The sequence below is a fragment of the Heloderma suspectum genome, chromosome 17, assembly GCF_057233095.1.
Source record: "Heloderma suspectum isolate Gila_16-S chromosome 17, 16-S_ref, whole genome shotgun sequence".
In the NCBI taxonomy this organism is placed as follows: Eukaryota; Metazoa; Chordata; class Lepidosauria; order Squamata; family Helodermatidae; genus Heloderma; species Heloderma suspectum.
In genome coordinates this window covers 10,598,235-10,619,118 of record NC_139474.1, presented here as the reverse complement: position 1 = coordinate 10,619,118, position 20,884 = coordinate 10,598,235, and the positions used below count along the sequence as shown (strand labels likewise).

Here is a 20,884-nt window from a genome sequence, read left to right as displayed (position 1 = left end):
CCTACAGCTCCTGGCCATGCTGGCTGCGGATTGTGGGAGTTGTAGGCCAACGCACCTGGAGGGCCCCAGGATGGGGAAGGCTCCTTTACCGTTTTGCCTGCTGTCCCTCGTGCCTTGCAACATCCAGACCAGACTACTGCAATGTGCTCTACCTGGGGCTGCCTTCAAATGAGCGTTGGAGAACAGTACTGGCTCAGAACATGGTAGGAAGTGGAACGTGCCACATGGAACAAATCCACTCTGATTTTGTGTCAACACTGCAGACTCCCAGTGGGCTTCTGGGTCCAACTCAAAAGGGCCGGCTTTGACCTTTCACGAGGCCCTGAACGATCTAGCCGATGTAAGGACCACCTCCTGCCGTACGAGCCTCCGGGCCTCCCCTTCTGCAGAGTTTAAAGGGCTGGGCCCACATCAAGGTCAGGGCCTTTTTAGTGGTGGCCCCTATAATGTGGAGCTCACATCTCCCAAGGGCGACGTAGCTAGCACTGTCATTAGTGGAGTTTCGATGGCAGATTGTCAGGGTTGCCTCTAAGCATATAGAGTGTCAGAGTAGCTCAGATTCTGAGGAAGAGCTGCAACATGTGGGGGAGGAACTTTCCTAGGCTTCAGAGGCACAGCTGCACGGAGAAACCCCCCCCCCCCACATCCCTGGGAGTGACAGCGAACAGGGGGAGGCGAGGGAAGAACAACCTGAACTTTTAGACGCAAGACGCAGGCACAAGCGGGAAGTCGCAGGGGCTGAACTTTGGCGCTCTGCCCGATTGGCGTCAACAGCTGCGCCAGAAGTGTCACAGGAGAGGGGGAGATCTCCCCCTCCCACCCCTTAAATTAAGAGAGCTTGCTGCCTTTTTCCCAAAGGAGATCAACTTTCGTAGTTTCCCTTTGAACTCCCTGAAGGCGGTTTCTTTTGTAGTCTATGAGTCTCTAGAAATTTGCATCTGTATGCCTCGTTAGGGTAAATGGAATTAAAGTCTTGGAAATGCAGCCTCTGGTCTGAGTGATGATTTGGCTCTTGGAGTTCTCAGCAGGGCAAAAAGGGAATCCTGACACAGATTAAGGCATGGTTATTTCAGAGGGTGCGAGGGACTGCAAAGAATTCATGGTCCTGTGGCAAGCTTCCCCGACCTGGTGCCCTCTGGATGTGTTGGACTGCACCTCCCATCATTCCCAGCCATGCTGGGAATGATGGGAGGTGCAGTCCAATACATCCAGAGGGCACCAGGTTGGGGAAGGATGGCTGGGAATGATGGGAGGCACAGTCCAACCCATCCGGAGGGCACCAGGTTGGGGAAAGCCACTCTATGGCTTCACTGTACTTTTCTGTTGCTGTTGCCTTCCTGATGATGTCATTTTATTGTATTTTACATATTTGTGTTTGTTTTTTAAATTGAAGTAAGTTGCCTTGTAGATCATAAGATGGAGAGGTGGGGTATAACATCCCCTACAATGCACAACGTTCCTCATGTCTGCCGTCCATTCTTTAGACATTCCCCACATCACTCTAGACCTACAGCCTTATTATTAATATTTAGCATTTATACTAAGACATGAGCATGCATGGCACTTTAGGGTTACAGAAGCATCCTAGGCAGGTCCCTGCTCCCAAGGAGCTTACAATCTAACACAATGGATGCTCCACTTGACCTTTGTACCACGGACACCCACATTTCAAATACACACCCGAACTCAGAGAGTTCGTGCTTTGTTCGTGCTTTGTTTTGAACCCAGGCTTTGATTTGGCTTAGGGGGGAATTTGGCCAAAGGTACTTTGTGCATGAATGGACAAGCAGGGTGCCAGGAAGTGAGGCAAGGATAAGGAAGGCTAGGAGGACAGGGGAATCCCAGCTTCTCTCACCTGTATCCCGTAAAGGATGGCACGTATTTCTGAAAGACGGCTTTGAAGCGGCTGGGGTTGGCGGCCTCCGTGGAATCGGGGTGCCATAATGTGGCGATGACATCTGCAAAGGCTGGAGGATGAAGAGTCCCAAAACAGGGGGGGAAGCACAAAGACACCTCCAGTTAGTCTTGTTTTACGGGCATTTGCAGGGGTGCTGAGGCCTCTGGCAGTGATGGCTGAGGGATGCTGGGAGTTGTAGTCCAACTCATCTGGAGAGTACCAGGTTGGGGCAGGCTGCCCCAGGGATATACCAGAACTAGGGATGTCGCAGAAATCCACAACAGAATCGAATGAATTCGGGTTTCTACAAATCCAACCCACGGATTCCACAGCACTCCGGCTTTTCCCCAGTCGCACAGATTCCACGGACTGTTTTTTTTTTTTTACTTTCTGGAATTTTATGCAAATTTAGCCATAGAAAAATACTTAGAAAAATTTCCCCCATTGCCTAAAGCATGAAAATGCGCATTTTGGGAGTATTTGCACATTGGGGCGATTTGCAAAGTTGCGCGACTGTGAATTTGCGTAAGTTTGGGAAATGGGAAAAAATCTGATTCTGTCAACAAGCAGACGATAGAATGAAAGGCACCTGACAATCCAAGAAACACAGATAGAATGGATTTTACAAAATCTGTATATTCCTAACCAGAACCAACGCCTGAATTTTCAGTTCTCAAAAAGACAAAAGAATATCAGTGCAGCTTGCTTTTTTTTCTTTCTTACACAGATATAACAGGGTGGGGGCGGGGGGAATGGTGCTTGTAGTATTATATACAAGTCCAAGAGCTCCCACCTTTTATTCTTTCGGCCAATGAGTACAAAGGCCCAGGGACGATCAACACACATTTGACATGCCCCATTATTACAAAACCGGTCCAAGCATTTACACTACTCATGTTATGTTTGCAGAGTTTTGCATGCACAGCTGATACCAGTCCCTCTGCCCCAAGTGTGACCTGAACGGTCCTCTCCCCCCACACAAAACTGCCTGCTAAGGCCCTGGGCAGTTCACTTGGCAAAATTCAAGGCGCTTTACAAGCATGATAAATAATTTCTGTGCTTAAGGCCGGAGAATGCAGACAATGAACACCTCTCACAGGTGAGAGAGGGACAGGACAGCGCAGGACTGGCTGCTCTAATAATGTAACCCTTTGTCATCCGAGGCCAAGCGATTTATATAATCGTGGTCAACTGGGCTTGGATTAAGGCCTTCCAGAGACCAATTTAGATCCCTGACTCATTGCAAGGCTCCTGTTGGCTGAAGTGAGTCCAGACAGCAATCTGGTTATATAACCGCCTCTATCTACAGAAAAAAAAAAAAGGAACACCCGGGAAAGGCCCGCCCTCATCACCTCCTTCACCTTCAGTCAGCTCCTGTTGGGTCCGCAGCGTACTGGGTTGCTCCTGCCGGAATTCCCGACGGAGGCAGTAGTCCCGCAGGGGTTTGGTGCTGCTCAGACACTGCAGCACGGCGTTCATGAAACACTGGCAGGGGGGGAAAGGAGACAGAATGGGGTGTCACGGTGGCTGGCATGAGTCCCATGGCTCAGGAGGGAGCCATCTTGCTGAAGCCAAGCTGGACTGGATCAGGGCCAGCGCTGGAAGGGAAGGGAAGGCTGCCCGGGAACCCGACGTACCCCACCCACAGCTCCAAATGCAGGCACGAATTCCCAGCCAGCTCCCCCAGCTAAAACGCCTTGCTCTACACTTTTCTCCTCCTGGTACGGGGCAGAACTGCGCTGCCAACGTAGGAAGGAGAAAGGACACACAGCATGGTTGCTCAGAAACTGTGACCAAATGATGCCAGGATTGACCCAGTAATTAGGGTAGCATGTCCCACGGGTGCTAAACATTCACAAATTGCTCTCCTTTCCTTTGCCCCACAAAAACTCAGCCTGGAATCAAGTGTTGCGGGGGCAGGGAGAAGAGCTGGCAGTGCACTACCGCTGCCGAAATCCTGCCACCTTGGGATGACGCCCGAGCACACAGGTGGGCATCTTCATGGATCAAGGCAGGTGCATTCCCACCACCCGGAACCCAGTGGGGGCCAAACCCCAGCCCCGCTGAAAACGCTCCTGCTACCAAAACGGCTGCCAAATTTGCTGCTGCAGCATCCAGGGCAAAAAATGCATCAATTCTGCACAGGAACGAGATGAGCAGGGAGTGGGCACCTCATTTGCAAGCAGAATTGCGCTCCCCTGGTGGCCTTGTTTCCTTGTAAAATCACTGCTTCACTTTCTGCCGCTGCAAGAAATTCAGCAGGGGACAACGGGGGCAGGGAGCTGCAAAAAATGGCCGGGTCTGCATGTTGCCCATATAGCAGGGAGAAAGGGAGGTGAGACCATCGTTCCAATGGTTCTCCTGAAGAGCAGGATGCTGGTGGGCACATCTCCATCTGGCACATTGCTCAAAGAATAATAGGCACACTCTCCAGCAGCCTTCCCCAACGCCTGCTGCCCGCCAAATATGTTGGAGTACACCTCCCAGCATCCCCCCCCCCCCCACAGCATGACAGGCTCATCCATTGGAGAACAAGAGAAGAGAATCTGGGTTTCTTGTTCAGCCATGGAGCGCACATGGCTGGGATTCAATTGGCGTCAGCTTTCCACATCTCACAAGGAGAACGTTCCAGGTGGGTCACCATGTCAGCCTGTTCCATCCCAAAACAAAACAGAGGGGAAGAAAGGGAGCCTCACAGCCGCTTAAACACTAGCAGACTGAATGCGGCAGAAGCTTTCATGGCTAGCAGGGGAGAAATGAACAACAGGCTGCTTTGTGAATTGTAAGGACTGAAGAGCAGCCCTGCAGGATCAGGCCAAGGGTCCATCTAGTCCAGCATTCTGTTCCCACAGTGGCCAACCAGCTGCCCAGGGACATGCATGCAGTACCACCCTCCTGCTCATGTCCCCCAGCAGTTGGTGCTGAGAGGCCTCTGATCCTGAAGGTAATATACAGCCATCGTGACTAGTAGCCATTGACAGCCTTGTCCTCCAGACCGCGTCACATATCCTGAGGACTGAGAGCTGAGAATAGGCCATGTTGACTCAGTCGACACACAAGGCCTTGTGTTTTGCTGGGGGCGGAACCAAGGTCATTAAGCCCGTTTCCCCCAAAGGCGGCCAGGGGTGCTGACCGCCCCACGCCTCTGCTCGACACACCCTCTCTCTTCCTCATATCCAGCATGCCTGGCACTGCATTTCTGTATGCCACCTGGCACATGCCCACACTGCAGCGCCGTAAGCCAACGGGTGGCCAGGCCTGGGTCAACAGTGGCCAGCGTAAGACGCTAACACAGTGGGGCGGCCAGTGCAAGCTGGATCTTTGGGAGGATACTGGAGTCGGCACTGGTTTCCTGCGCTTGGCGTAGCACAAGGGCAGGACACACACACAGCCCCGCCTGCCCTGGTGCCCGAGGGCACTCGAGAACTTCCGGCACTCTGAGGCAGGGGTGAGCAAAGCATGCCCCGCGGACCACATGCAGCCCCCCCGGCCTTCCTTATGGCACCCCCTGCCGCTGCTGCGCTTGCCGCAGAAATCCAGTGGTGCAGCAGCCGAAAGGGGCCGATCTTCCCTTGCTTTAACACAGGGGCAGGAAACTTGTGGCTCTCCTGGTGCCTTGGGCTACAGCTCCCATCAGCCCAAGCCCACTGAGCCAATGGCAAGGGATGATGGGAGTTGACAGCCAAAACGTTTGGAGGAACACAACCTGCCCGCCTTAACATAAACAAGCTAGGGTTTGCTGCCACGATTTGGGAGCATGGCAGCAGGAAAGGCGGGGAAAACCCAGCCCTTTTTTGCTGGACTGCCACTGACATTCAGCAGCAGGTTTGGCAGTGCAGGTGCACAGCCCCTGGTGGGATCCAGGACTGGGGTGGGTGGGAATTGGCCCCCAGAGCCCCAGAGGTTGCTCTAAAGAGACACAGTTTCTGCTGCTCTTTCTGGGAGCTGAGACAGCTACAAAACACAACACCCTCCTGCAAAGGTGGCTTCCCAACGCCGTCTACTTTGAGCCGTCTTTTGAAAACAAGACAAAAACAGCACGCTGCCAGTGCTCTTAGGAAACCTTTGTGGAAATGGCCTCGCAGGCAAAAGGTCTCTCTACCTGAGGCAGGGAGAGAAGTGCGCGTTGCCGGCTTCTTACCGTGTTGCCAAGGTTGCGGAGCCCGATGTGCCCGGAGCCCAGCAGGAGGGTGTGATGTGTCTGGAGGAAACAAAAATGAGGAGGAGGAGGAAGGGATGATTTGCTTGTTGTGACAGCTTGAATAATAGCTTTCGCCTGTCTTGTGTCTCCACATGAGGACAGATATGCTCACATTTAAGTACACACACAGAACAGCCCAACCCACACGCCGTGTAGTTATCTTTACCACACTGCTGGAGTTTCTGCCCCACCAGCAGGGATGGCTTGACAGCCTAGTGGTCGTTCTGATGCCATTTCTGCCACAGCTGGCATTCAGACATTCTGAAATAAATACATCTCTGTTCTGACCATGGAAGAGTTCCAGCTCTCCACCCAGCCATCTCAGCATCTACTGAAAGCTTTGAGTGTTTATTGCGGTAAAAGCCTCAAGGTTTGCAGTAGGTACTGATTATATTGTAATATTATAGGTATTATATTTTCTCAGCCAACAGCCCATGTTCAGAAAAGAGAAGCCACACCTCCCAAACTTATTTCACCCCCGGGATAGTTTAAATCCCAGTCCTTCCTTTACCCCTGGAGCAGGCAACCTGCAGTCCTCTCCGGTTGTATGTGGGCTCAAACTCCCATCAGCCCCAGCCAATGGACAGGGATGCTGGGAACTAGAGCTCAGCAATGTCTGGCTCCCCACCTCTGCATCCACTTGGCCTTCAACTGGTGGGAAGGAAGAGGAGGAGGAGCTCAGAGAAGCCTGGCCACAAAAGAAGCTGCTGCTCAGAAAAGGGAAGTTTAGCTCCTGCCGCTTATCTCACAAGCCCAGCTGCTCTGAGAAAAGCTCTCTCCTTTGCACAGGTAAAAAAGGAGCTCCACAGTCCCCCTTTGCAGCTAGGCATGCCAGAAAGAAGCAGATATGCAGACGATAAGGGACATGGACAATCACAAAACATTAAAAGTGGGCCCCTCACTGCTGGTCAGGGTTAAAAGTTTTCCACGGGGGAAAATATCTCCAATATTTTCAGACCACAGGGTCTGAAAATATTGGAGAGCACTGGTCAGGGCTAGCACAAGACAGCTTGCTGCCAGAAGCAAGGACAAGATGGCACCCCAGAAGTTGACTGGCCTGGCAGTTGCATCCCACTTCATCACTCGCAATGGGGCGATGTTCTCCACTGCACCAAAGAGCCTCAGGTTAGCTCAGGAGGTACAGGGCAGGCCACGGGACACACAGAACGTTGCCCCCCAACACTGGGAAAGAAGTGAGGGAATTCAGGAGGAGTGGCTGGGAGGAGGGCGGCTGCTGCCTCCGCCAACGTCCGCTGCCTGCCTGAGGCAGCCGCCTCACTCTGATCACCCATCATGCTGTAATCTACCATGAAATCGAAGCAGCCTCCTCAGTGCCCATACCAGGGGCATCTGAACGGCGCCTCGTCCCAGGCGGCCCGAAGTCCTGTCCACGCCCCCACGCCCCCACCCAGCAAGCGGCAGGGGCCCTCCAGCGGGCGGCGGAGCCCAAATGGCAATCTGGCCAGCTACCTCGCTGGTCACAAGCAGCAGCCCCATCACGGCCGTGTGCACCGCCGACTCGGAGATGTCCACCGCTCGGCCACGGAGCTCGCGCTTGGTGGCTAAGGTGCGTTGCAGCTTCTGGGGCAACTCCACAAGGGTGGCCCCTGGAAGCCCTGGCATGGCTCCCCGTCCGCACCGAGAGAGCAGTAGAGACAAGGTGCGCACTCCACCACGCGCAGCGCCAAATGGAAAAGGACGGCCAGGCCCTCCCCTCTGCCTCTATAAGCCATCAGCTCATTAGCTGATCCAATTCCCCCTGGCTATTCTTGGCTCTTCTGGAGGCTCATCTCGGTGGGATTAATTAGCAGGGAAAGCTACCTTGGGGAGCAGTGGCTGTTTGTGGAACCATGGAGCCAGAAAGAACAAAAACAAAAATAAACCAAAACAAACACAGAGCAGAGGGCGGCCAGGGCTACCATCTCCCCAGGAGACCTACGGCACCCCTGAAGCAGGGAAGGGCCAGGAAAAGCCCCCTGACGCTCCCGGTTGCTGCCCACCACGCAGCTGTGGGCAGCAACTGCAGCATGACTTCGCTGGGGGCCAGTGGGAGCATTCCTCCCTCCCCACACTGCTAGCCATGCCTACAAGCCACGCCAAGCAGGGCAAGCTGAACTGTGACATGACCATGCCTAAGCTTGGATCAGAAATTTCCCCTTCCTGAGGGAATTAATTAATGGTTACACCTTTGGCAGGCACCAGGCACACCAGCACCTGAAATGACAGTGCCGCTTGGGAAGCAGTGAGGGGTGCGCAGGGAACCAGAGTCAGGGCACCCCCTGACAGCAAGGGCCCAAAGACAGGCTAACACTAAGTAAAGGCTGGCTGGGTGGGGAACAGGATGGAGAGAAAACCTGGCACATATGAGAGTTAGTCACCCCCCGCCAAAAAAACCACAGTCCCTGTACTCGTGGAAGAACGGATTTGGGGAAGACATCTGCTATCTACGTATGTTGCTCCGTGCATTTGTTTCTATGGAAACAATGTCATTTTGGTTAGGCTACCTCCAAAAATGTCTCCTCTCCTTCCCGCCGCCACCTCCCCCAATCTGCCCTGTGCTTCCAAGCATCAGAGGAACTCATGCGGTGTCTCAAGCAGCTGTCTGATGGCTCCGAAAGCGGCCGGTTCAACCATACAGCCAGTGGAGGCTTGGAAACGCGATCGCGCTGGGGCTGCTTCTGGTGGCAAATCACCTCCATTAGGCTCCACCGTGCAACCGTAACACAGGTCCCCAAACCTGTTGGGTCAGTGGGACCATTTGGAATTTTGAGGGTGTCTCGGGCACTCTCAAAAAATGGCTGCCACGGGGGGCTTGCCCATTCCTAAAATGGCTGCCATGGGAAGGGGGGGGGCCATGGCCACTCACTAAACACTCATTTCCCAGAAGGAAACTGGTAAGACCGAAAGAAAAGTAACTTTTCCAAGAAAGTAAGTATAAGGCAAGGGTGGGGTTGAAGATCCAGGGCAGAAAATCAATCTTGTGAGCCCAAAGAAAGATGGTGCTGGCGGGCAGCACTTTGCTTTGCAGCATGCCAGTGGCCCAGTTAAAAAAAAGATGCAAAACAAAGAAATCTTTAGAAATGACATAAAAATCAGGAGGGACAGGGAGTCTGGCGGGTGCAAAGAGAGGCGCCCACGGGTGACACCATGTAGAAGAACCCACCATTGGAGAGAGAGGCAGCGAGCGTGCGAGTGAGCGATAGCACGGGGACTGGCCAGCAGAACGGCACGAAGGGCCGCAGTGCTTTCCGGCAGCAGCCACGGTGCAGCTGGTGCGTGGTGCCCATCAGCCCCAAGGCAGGCCAGAGCACCACTGCTGCCTTGAGGAACCTGATCCACCCCAGCCACCCGCCAGCACTGCAGAGAATTGATATGGAAGATCAGAGAGGGGCTTCCCAGGGGGCAAGCAGAAACAAGCAGTTGTGGCAGGTTTTTGCACATGTGTGTTAAACAAGTTTTTTTATATATAAAAGTTAAAAACACACACCAAACACCAGCAAGCCAGGCAGCACAGTGAGAAGCAGCTCCACGATGATGCCAGGGATGTCCTTTGTACATTGAGCTAAGGCTGGAGAAATGCAGCCCTCGATGCCCATCCCCATTTGGATCTACGACCCAGATGGGAAGATGCACTAGCCACTCAACAGGGCAATGTCCTGTTTGCCTGGCGGTGGCCGCCACCCAAACAGCCACACGGAATGAGGAACAGGAAGTGCATGTTGAAATGGCCCATGGCCTCCCCTTGTGCCATGCCTAGAGCTGAGCTGCCCTAGAGCCACCACCTGAAGTCATCTGCATCAGGGGTGTGCAACCCATGACCTGGGGGTCACATGTGGGGTCACATGTGGGGTCACATGTGGGGTCACATGTGGGGTCACATGTGGGGTCACATGTGGGGTCACATGTGGGGCCCCATGGGTGCCCTGGCCCCACCCCCACAGCCACCAAATCCCCTCTCCCTGCCAATTTCCCCATCGCCTGCACTCTCCGCTCTGTTTCCCAGAGATCCTCATACAGATCTTTCTTTGCCCACCCCTACTAGCAGCAAGAAAGAGCAATCAGGATCGAGATCGCTGGGACGGGCCTGTGTGTCTTTGAGCGGCTGCGGGTATGAGTGCCTGCGCGTGCCTGCGGCTCCGAACCCCCAAGCCAGCATCACACGTGACCCTTGGAGCTGAAAAGGTTGTGCACCCCTGATGGCAAGGAGCAGGGGGTCCAACAGAAGGCTGGCAAAGCAACTCTGCTTCAGGCAACAAGCAGGCCAGGACTGGCCCCAGAGGAGACACGCTGGAAGGGAAGCATCCTCCCAGAGAGGAAGACCTCTGGGAGTTTTGCCCTACAACTCCCATCAGCCCTAGCCAATATTGCCAATGGTGAGGGATGATGAGAGTTGTGGGCAAAAACTTCTGGAGAGTCACAAGTGGCCCATCCCTGCCATAGACAGCCCCCTCCTTTTGTCTGATCCCAAGATTTGGTAATCAGGAGCATATTGACTCTGAACATGGAGGTGCCATTTAGCCTTCATGGCTAACAGCCGATAGACAAAGTCCTCCGTGAAAGTGTCTGATCTCCCTTTAAAGCAGGGGCAGTGAACCTTAAGCCCACAGGCCAAATCCAGCCCTCCAAGGTGCACTGGATTAGCCACACCCCATCGATGATAGATTGTGTGAAGAAATATTAGGGCTTTTCAGGAGGTCTGTCCCGAATCTACTGGCAATTTTTTCTCTGGGTAAAACCTGAATTCTAGTGTTAAGAGAGAAAATGATTTCTTCTGTACACCATGCATAATATCATAAACCCTGAAGTCCTCCCTTCCTGAGACAGAGATACAGAACCTCCAATTGGCAGAGCTTCTGCATCTGGCCACAGAGCCTCCACACATTCCCCCAGGGTGCAGGGCTTGGCCTCCAAGCCCTGCCCGTGAAGGAATCCCTGCTGTTATCTCCGATCTCAGATTGGCGATAACAGCGGTGATGTGGGCAGCAGGGACTCAGCCGCACTGGGAAGAACAACTACTCTTCCCAGCACCAGCAGAGCGCACACCACACCCATGGGACAGCACGCACTGTGCGAACCCATGCAGCTACGCCTCCCAACACCAGCCTAGCCCCTTTCTCTGTGCTCAGAGGGGCCTAAAACCCCGTGCCTCTCCCAGCACGGAGAAAGGCAGAACGGGCAGGGAGATGACATCAGTGGGTGTGGCCATGTACACTGATGGCATCTGGACCATGGAGGGTCCTGGTGCGGAAGCAATTTGGGGGGCCCTCCACCCAGTTAGCATTCTGCCCTTCTGCCCCAAGAGGCATCTTGGGTCATTAAGGCCCGCCTCGTCAGCCCCTTACAGCAGTCGCCTTCTCTTCCAGCCTGCTTGGAACAGGGGCCTTGCTCTGGGGCGGGCTTGTTGATCCCGGGATGTCTTGGGAGCATGCATATTCCGTGGCCTGCAGATCCATGGCACGAGTCCTCAGGCAGCCCTCCGTGCGGACGGACAGCACCGTGGGGGATGGCCTCCCATCCAGCCCGGTGGTCACATTGACTCTCCGGAGGGAAGAGCTCCTCTTGAGGACCAGGGCGCCCAGGCCCAGCTTGTGGCTGCACAAGGGGCTGCGGTCCTGGAGGGCCAGCCGGTTCAGCACCGCGCTCAGCTGCTCCTCTCCACGGCTGCCACTCTGGCTCAAGTCGCCGATACTGATCGACTTGGAGCGGAGTAGGTTGCCCCTCCGGCGCTCCGAGTCCGGCCCACCGAGGAGGACCCCAGCTGGCATGGTGAAGGAGGTGCTGCCGGAGATGGTGATGGCTGGGGAACAGCAGGGCACTTTGAGCGCGTGGTCCGCCTTGACGGGGCCCCGGCGGGAGGCCGAGGCTCGCGTGTCGGCACGCTTTGAGGCCCTGCCTCGGTCCAGGTCCAGCTTCTTGCCCCTGTCATCGAGAGGGCTTGGCCTGGGAGGTAAAGGCCGGAGTTTGGAAGCAGCGGAGAGTCCATTGGAGGCAGCGGAGGACGAGGCGGAAGAGGAGCAGCCGCGGTGCTCTTGGCTCGGGGGCCGATGTCCGTTTGGGAGCCTGTTGGTGGCTTTCGGCTGAGAGGTGATGACCGCCTGCTCTCTCGCCCGGCTCATGCGGTGCTCAGAAGCTTGGGGCATTGTGGAGAGAAGGGAAAAGAAAGCCCTGAGGATAAAGGCAGAAGAGAGGGAGACCGTCACACAGGTTGAAGACGCTAGCTCAGAGTGCCCAGCACACAGCCTCTTGTGCAATTCCAATTTAAGAGAGGCGTGCAAGTTTCTAGTCCTTGAATGGCTGGCATTTAACAGAATCCAGCAAATTGGTGAAGCTGCGCAAGGCTCACCCCATCACAGGTCAGTACGTACCTCTCACAAGCCGAGAGACTCTTGCCCCCCGGCCAGCCCCTGGCTCACACCTCACAGAGGTGGCTGACCACACGAGGGGCCCCCTCAGCTATTGCTCTGCAAAACAAAAACACAAAGTCGGACCTGTAAAGGACTCCTGCTTTCATTCAGAGACGTTCCCCTTATCCGGATTCCCAGAGAAAGCACGTGGTTTTGTGCCAATGGAACAGGAGGTACTTTCCTGCTGCTTCACTGTTTCTCAGGGGAAACTAAGACTGCATCTTAGTTTAATTCCTTATTCACAGAGCTGTGTGTAGTCCGTAAATGCTATGCAGGGTACAGTCCAGACTCTGGGTTCCTGAGAAACTCAGCTTTATTCCTAAAAATCAAGTTTTATGTTCCTCATCAGTCCAAGGGAGCAGATCTAGACATGTACAGATTTTTTAAACCTTAAAAACTACAAGCCAAGGGGACTTGGTGGGTGAGTACTTCTCATGTGGCGGGGGCTTGACACTGTGGAACAGGACACGACTGCGAGAATGGCACAGGACTATACAGGAATGATGACAAGCAGAAGTTGCTAGCTGACTGCGTTTACTCCTGTACACCGCACCCATCACCCGCAACAAATTGCACCAAGGCTGGTTCTGCTCCAGCTCCAGGCTCTGACAGATTTCCTATATATTTCATTAGCATTTGCACAGCATCATCAGCATACACAGTGCCTTATAGCTGCCTAGTTATGGCTACTAGTCCTGATGGATATATGCTACCAGTACCAAAGACAATCCAGTTGCTGGAGAACATGGGTGGGAGGGTGCTGTTACACTCAAGTCCTGCTTGTGGGTTTCCCGTGAGTACCTGGCTGGCCACTGTGTGAACAGAATGTTGGACTAGATGGACCCTTGGTCTGATCCAGCAGGGCTCTTCTCATGTTCTTATGTCTTGCATCTAAGTACTCGCCTAGTGGTGAGACTTTTCATTCAGGCGAGTGAGCGGACTGGACTGTGTCCCTTCTCTGCAACTGGCATAGAAACGCAATGGGCCACTGCAGAAGGGATGGAGGATTGCACCCTTAGCCCCTATTAATAATAAATCTATTAGCCTTTCTCTTAACCAACTCCCGCTGCCACACCTGTCTCAGGGCAGTCAAGCAAAGAAGCACTGTGTGGTCTGTAGCACTGAGACCCATCTGAAGGTTAGTTGAGACCCACTGGTGGGTCCCAACCCTCAATTGGAGAAGCACTGATTTAGTTTATTTATGTCTCAGTATTATGTTTTTAGGTTTTGTGGTTGCAAAATGCTCTGGGGATATTTTATATTTAAAGCGGCACAGAGATTAATAATATAACGTGATGGCCAACATCTGGTCTCATGAATACATTCAATCATGTGGACTAGAAACTTGTTCAGTTTTTTTAAAAATCTGTTTCCTTCTTGTCAGAAGGGCTGCCGAGATACCCAAGCAGAGGAAGTTGAAGCTCAAGAAGGTCCTTCCAAGTGATATAGTCAAAAACATCTATTTTCCACAAACTGTGAAAGTCAAATTCTGAAGGCCTGCTGAACAGAACTATGGGAACCACATAGAGATTATGCAGACATGAAGAATGCAAGAATTTCCATGCTGGGCTCAACCGAAAAGCCTATCTTCTCCAACACTCTAGTTCCAGCAATGGATGTCTCTTCAAAGCAGAAGACCATGAAGAGATCAGTCCCTGTTTGCCCAGAGCATCCAACAACCACAGATACACTGCCTTGCCACACAGAGGTTCCATTTTTAGACATCATGGCCAATAACTGTCAGCAGATCTATCCTCCATGAATTAAAAAAAGTTACCCTGTAATAGTGGCTGGTGAACACACAAACATCACACAACATCCACAGGAGTTACAACCATTTAGGAAATTCTCTGCCACAAGATGTAGCAAGGGCTATAAAAGGGGTTTGGGCAAATTTGTGGAGGATCAGAGGTCTATCAATAACCTTTAGCCATGACAAGTAAATAGAACTATGTTCAACGGCAGTAAGTGCATCAGTCTGAATACTTATTGCTGCGGGGGAGGGGGGGTCTGCTTCTTCATGCCCCTGCCTGTGGGCTTCCCCGAGCCTCTGGCTGGCCACTGCAGAAAGCAGGGTGGCGGGTGAGATAGGCATTTGATCTGATCTCACAGCATAATTGTAAGGAAGAATCAGGCCAGGGTTGCGCCACTTGTGGCTCCCAAATGTTGCAGCTAGTTAAACTGTGGAATTTACTACCACAAGGTGTAGCGATGGCCACCAACTCAGATGGCTTTAATGGGGGAGTAGACAAATTCATGGAGGAGAAGGCTACCAATGGCTACTAGTCCTGATGGCTACATGCTACCTCCAATATCGGAGGCAGCATGCTGTGCAGACCAGTTGCTGGGGAACATAAGTGGAAGGGTGCTGTTGCACTCATGTCCTGCTTGTAGGCTTCCCACTGCAGCACCTGGTTGGCCACTATATGTACAGAACACAGGGCTAGGGAGGCCTTTGGTCTGATTCGGCAGGGCTCTTCATCTGTTCTCAACTCTCATCTGCAAAAGCCAGCAGAGCCAATGGTGAGGGCTGATGGGAGTTGCAGTCCAACAACATTTTGAGGGCCTCACGTTGCCCACCCCTGAATTAGATAAATGTACAGTGAACTGGTCTATCGGCAGCTATTAACAACAATACTGGTCTGATTTAGCAGGTCGGTTCTTATACAAAGAGCTGTCCACGCTGGAACAGAAACCCAAGCATGCTGGGCACTGGCAGTGAGATCCATTATGTTTTTTACTAGAACCCTGAGGCCCACTAAGAGTCAGGTGCAAAACTGGGAGGCTGTGGGAGGGCAGGGCAGTGAAGTCAGTTACCTACTGCATCCATGAGCCATGCACTGTATACACAAATACAAAGCAGAGTTACATAGGTTAGGGATTCAAACGCAAAACTCCCAAAGCAGGCAGTAGACGGTGGAATCCTCGGTAGCACGCTGTGACAAGTTTGCACAGCACTTTGAGGATAAAGTCGCTCAGATTCGTCATGAATTGGACACCACCATTAATGCAGTTCCATTGGTAGAGGCGTTCAGAGCACCGTCTGGTCCAGTTTTATTGGATGAGTTTCAGTTACTGAGGCCTGAGGATGCGGACAAGGTGCTTGGCCAAGTCCGATCGACCACTTGTGTGCTTGACCCTTGCCCTTCATGGCTTATTAAATCAAACAAGGAGGGGTTGCCTGGCTGGGTCCAGGAGGTTGTAAATTCCTCCTTGAGAGAGGGAGTGGTGCCTGCCGCTTTAAAAGAGGCAGTAATTAGACCACTCCTGAAAAAGCCTAACCTGGACCCAGAGGATGTTAACAATTATACGCCAGTGGCCAACATCCCCTTCCTGGGCAAAGTGCTTGAGCGGGTGGTTGTAGGACAGCTCCAGGCACTGTTGAATGAAATGGATTATCTAGATCCATTTCAATCGGGCTTCAGGCCTGGTTTGGAACGGAAACTGCCTTGGTCGCCCTGTGGGATGACCTCTGCCAGGAGAGGGACAGGGGGAGTGCGACCCTGTTGATTCTCCTGGACCTCTCAGCGGCTTTCGATACCATCAACCATGGTATCCTTCTGGATAGGTTGTCTGGGTTAGGAGTTGGAGACACTGCACTACAGTGGTTCCGCTCCTACTTGGATGGCCGATTCCAGAAGGTGGTGCTGGGGGATTATTGCTCTGTGCCATGGCAATTGTGCCATGGCGTTCCACAGGGCTCTATTTTATCCCCCATGCTGTTTAACATCTACATGAAACCGCTGGGGGAGGTTATCCGGAGGTGTGGACTGAGGTGCCATCAATATGCGGATGACACCCAGCTCTACCTCTCTTTCTCATCAAAACCAGGTGAGGCAGTGGCTGTTCTGAACCAGTGCCTGGGCACGGTAATGGACTGGATGAGGGCTAATAAACTGAAACTCAATCCAGACAAGACGGAGGTACTGTTAGTGGGTGGTTCGTCTGCCCAGCTAGGTGATATTCAACCTGTTCTGGAGGGGGTTGCACTCCCCCTAAAGGATCAGGTTCATAGTTTGGGGGTGCTCTTTGATCCAGAACTGTCACTTGAGGTACAGGTGAACTCAGTGGCACGGAGCACTTTTTATCAGCTTAGGCTGGTATACCAACTACGCCCTTATCTGGACAGAGATAGCCTAGCTACAGTTATCCATGCTCTGATAACTTCTCGTCTGGATTACTGCAATGCGTTATACGTGGGGCTGCCTTTGAAAACGGTCCGGAAACTTCAGCTGGTCCAAAATAGGGCAGCAAGATTGTTAACAGGGACTGGCCTGCGAGCTCATATTACGCCAGTACTTTTCCAGCTGCACTGGCTGCCAGTCCATTTCCGGGCCCGATTCAAAGTGCTGGTGTTAACATTCAAAGCCCTTAATGGCTTGGGGCCAGGTTACCTGAAGGATCGCCTCCTCCCATATGTGCCTGCCCGGACCTTAAGATCATAATCAGCGGCCCTTCTCCGTGAGCCCCTGCCAAAGGAAGTGAGGCGGGTGGCTACTAGGAGGAGGGCTTTTTCTGCTGTGGCACCCCGGCTCTGGAATGAGCTCCCTAATGAGGTTCGCCTGGCGCCTACATTGTATTCCTTCCGGCGCCAGGTGAAGACCTTTTTATTTTCCCAGGCATTTTAGCTTTCTAAATTTTTATCTTTGCTGTTTTAAATCTGTATTTTAAACTCCTGCACTGCTGCTAGGTTTTATTGTGGTTGTATTGTTATATTGTGGTTTTAATGTTCTATATATTTTAAATTGTTTTATTGTGTGTTGTTTGGTTTTAATTTTTGTGAACCGCCCAGAGAGCTTCGGCTATTGGGTGGTATAGAAATGAAATAAATAAATAAATAAATAAAGTAGAGTTGCACAAAGACCTAGTCAAAGGCAACCAATCCATACTGTCCCATTTTACAGGTGAGGAACACCAAGGCTAAGAAGATAATTGGTTAACACACAGCCAGCCATGGCAGAGATATTTTTTTAAAAATCAATTCTACTTGCTATTAAACTATTTCGAGTCAGAAACTCTTGCCAATCTAGACAAATCACTCAGAGGTCCAATCTACCTTCTCCTTGGCTCTGGGGCCTAAACAGCCACACAGAAGAACAGGCTAGGACACACAGATCCCTGGCACGCATTAGAAGCTGGTACCCCACTCAGAATCCAGCTTCCTGAAGAATCTCTCCTTTTTTCAGAGAATGCAAGTTTCTAGCCCTCATGAGTGGCAAAGACAGACTTGAAAGCAAATGGGGAAGAGAACTCTCAGAGAATTGACCAGGTGCTCCATCTCTCACAGTTCAATTTGGCATGTAAATAAAGCTTAATATAGGATAGACACAGTAGCAATAGATCCCAGAGAGATATCTTGTTTTTCATTTTATCCGTAATTAAGAGCCGATAGAATAAAGGGGCGGGAGGTGGGGTTAAGAGTGCCAGTGATAGTTATACATGAAGGTATTGGAGGACCAGCAATAAAGGTAATGCTAGGATTCTTGTGTATGTAAGATTTCTTTTTTCTTTTATTCCCCTCAAGTCCTACATAGCCACCTTTGGTCTTCTGTCGCTTCCCTTGTTGCCAAGGCCTGTGATGTCTCTGCCTCCATTCCTCCCCACTTTCATCTGTCTCCCTGTATCTATTTTAGATTGTAAGCCCCTTGGGACAGGGCCTTGTCAAACTTGTGCTTTGTAAAGTGTCACATACGTAGATAATGATATATAAATAAATAATAATTCTAGGATGCTGACAAAAGTCTGTGCCAAGGAAGTCAAATCCTGCACCAAGAAAAGCGAAACGCTGCAACTTTGGAGAAACTGTGCAAATACAAATACATCCACATATTCTTAGTTCCTCTAACTTCTTCTGCTTTCTCTTATCCAGGACAACTTCTGGCTCTCCAGATAATTTAGGCCTACAACTCCCATCAGCCCTAGCCAGTATAGCCAATGGTGAAGGATCATGGGAGTTGTAGGCCAAAACATCTGGAGGGCCAACACATTCTCAGCCCTGCTCTAATTCTTTGAAAATGCCCCCAAGTCAGTAAATGACAAGCCTATTTGTAAATTTAACAATATATTATTAAACAGTATAGTTACAGTCAAACCACAGATCTCTTTTCCTTCAAAAATCCATCTGATTCTAAGGTCGTGGAAGATCTCATACTTAATAGGTCACACATACCTTTATGTGTAATTTTTAAAGCCTATGATAGATATATAGCTAGAAAGGAGCCTTCCTCATACTTCCAGTTCCCACGCTATAGACCCACATACCTCATGGGGGGGAGGTCTCCTGTTGCCAAGACCCCACCCCAACTCCTACACAGTATCGTCGAACCTCATCTGTCGACTAGAGCCCCCTTCCTTCGAAAAGAGAGTCCCATCAGAAGCCCACCTACCCCTCACCCCACCCCCCAAAACGGAAGAACCGGGGGAGGGGAATCTCCCCCCGCCCTAGTTAAGACTCACCCACATATTATTATGCATAGAGATTACATAATAATGTAAAGCAGGAGTCCCTTTTCCTTGCCCCCCTCCCCTCGTGTCACACATATAGAGATGTCTGGGGGTTGCCTGTGAAGCCCAAGGGGCACCAAGTGCTCCCTATATAGGCCTCTAATACTCCCCCCCCAATATACATCAATAGCCAGCCCACCACTAAAAAAAGAAAGAAAAATGAACCTCCAGCGCTTCTTTTACAGCTCCATTAGAAGCCCCGCCTTCCTAAGCGTCCCCTGCTGCCCACCCCAGCCCCAAGGAACAACCCGCCCCTCGCCCCGGTGCCGTAACACACCCGGTCCCGCAAAGGAGTTCAGGTGTGTGGGCCTCACCTTCTGCGCGACGCCATGGCAACAACAACTCCTGCAGCACCGGCCGCCATCTTTGTTCCTCCCCCTCCCTCCGCGGGCTCCCCGGAGGAGGAGGCTTCACGCCGCCTCACCGCGCACGCGCCGGCGCCCTTTCCGGAGCGCGCGCGCTCCGGCGGCCGGGCGACGAGCTCGCGCGTGCGCAAGTTCAGCCTTCCTCCGCTTTCCCCCCCTTTTCTTAGCGTCATAGGTAGCGCTCCCCTTCCGTCGCCATGGAAACAGAAAAGCGTCCCCGGGAATTTAAAGGCGCAGTAGCATAAAAAAAAAAATGGGGCTGGTTCGTTTGCAGCCTGATCCTGTCTGGGCACGTGTGCAACTTAGCAGAGCTTCTTCTCCACGCTTCGTTCGATGGGACTTATTCGAAAGGGAATATGCATAGGATTGCTGCCCTGCAACCCGACCCTATGCATGCTTACTCTAGAGTAATTCTCACTTAAATGGGTTACCTATATCCCCAAGTGTATGCAACTCAGTCGTATGGTGTATTCACTCCTCCATCGGCCAGAGAACGAAAGGCCGCAGGGAGGCGGAACCCGCTGCCTCCCAGAAAGACCATCAGCAAGGGGAAATCGGACCGGGCTCCATACAGCAGCCGGAGGAGGGCCAGCTGCAGGGAGCCACGTTTGCCCTTCCCTGCCAGCCAGAACACCCACAAGGCCCTGGTGCCTGAGTTTTGCTGCCCCCGGTCCCTCCCTCCCACTCCCTTTTCCCGTTGTATCGTGTCTTTTAGATTGTACGCCTGAAGACAGGGACTGTGTCAGTGCTCATCTTTGTAAGCCGCTCCAGGAGACTTTAGGGACTGAAAAGGAGAGTAAAAATACTGCATATAAATGAATACATGTTAGTCCCACTTTGTTCAATCCGACCACCGGAGGCTGGTGGCTCCAATTTTGATGGGGCTGTGCGAATCCATTCTGGCTTTCAGCCAGAAGTCTGAAGCTATCCAAAGTGCCGCACCTATTTTGGGGGTAGGGTTCAGCACCTTGGAGAGCTCCTGTAGAGTTTTGGCCAGTTCTGACTGAAACCCAGAATGGATGCACAGCCCCGCCGAAATCAGAGCCACCGGCCTCCACTGAATGGGTCTTACTCACAAGTAACTCACAGCTGTATCCAAACCTGCCTTCTGTGGGGAGTTATCCCAGGTTCACCACACTGATCCTGTGAGGTAGGTTAGTCAGAGGTAAGCAAGGCACCCGGGGTCACCCTGTGAACTTCGCTGCTGAGGAAGGGTTTGCTGCCGGGCCTGCTCCAATGCTCTGTCCCTCATGGGTGCCTATAATGCAGACTGAGGGTGGCCGCTTTGGGGCTCTTCCCTTCTACTGCTGCATGGGGCTTCATGGCCACTTCTTTCCTCCATCAAGGACGAAATTGGCCTCTGCAGGTGGTAAACTGACCCCCTGTATCAGCTTGCTGAAAGCCGGCTGTCTTGGCGTTTGCATTCCCCTGTATTCCTTGCTTGCTTCATATCAGCTTACCAGGAAGAGAACAGGGTGATGGTCACAGGACCACTTGAGGCAGCGCAGCCTGG

General features: G+C 52.2%; 1 protein-coding gene across 2 annotated transcripts in view; it reads right to left on the bottom strand.

Annotated features, from left to right (window-relative positions):
• The window catches only part of USP21 (ubiquitin specific peptidase 21), a 32,229-nt gene extending 12,837 nt beyond the window's left edge, over window positions 1-19,392 (bottom strand). Inside the window, exons 1-6 of one of the 2 annotated variants that reach the window (XM_084823749.1) lie at window positions 19,321-19,392; window positions 12,464-12,559; window positions 11,441-12,263; window positions 6,039-6,098; window positions 3,259-3,382; window positions 1,856-1,967 (exon numbers count right to left, since the gene is read on the bottom strand). In XM_084823749.1, coding sequence (XP_084679875.1) covers window positions 1,856-1,967; window positions 3,259-3,382; window positions 6,039-6,098; window positions 11,441-12,238 — 1,094 coding nt within the window. In that variant the 5' untranslated portion in view covers window positions 12,239-12,263; window positions 12,464-12,559; window positions 19,321-19,392. The remainder of the gene's footprint in view (window positions 1-1,855; window positions 1,968-3,258; window positions 3,383-6,038; window positions 6,099-11,440; window positions 12,264-12,463; window positions 12,560-19,320) is intronic. The other variant, XM_084823748.1, reaches the window with a different exon arrangement.
• Between the last annotated feature and the right edge of the window lie 1,492 nt (window positions 19,393-20,884).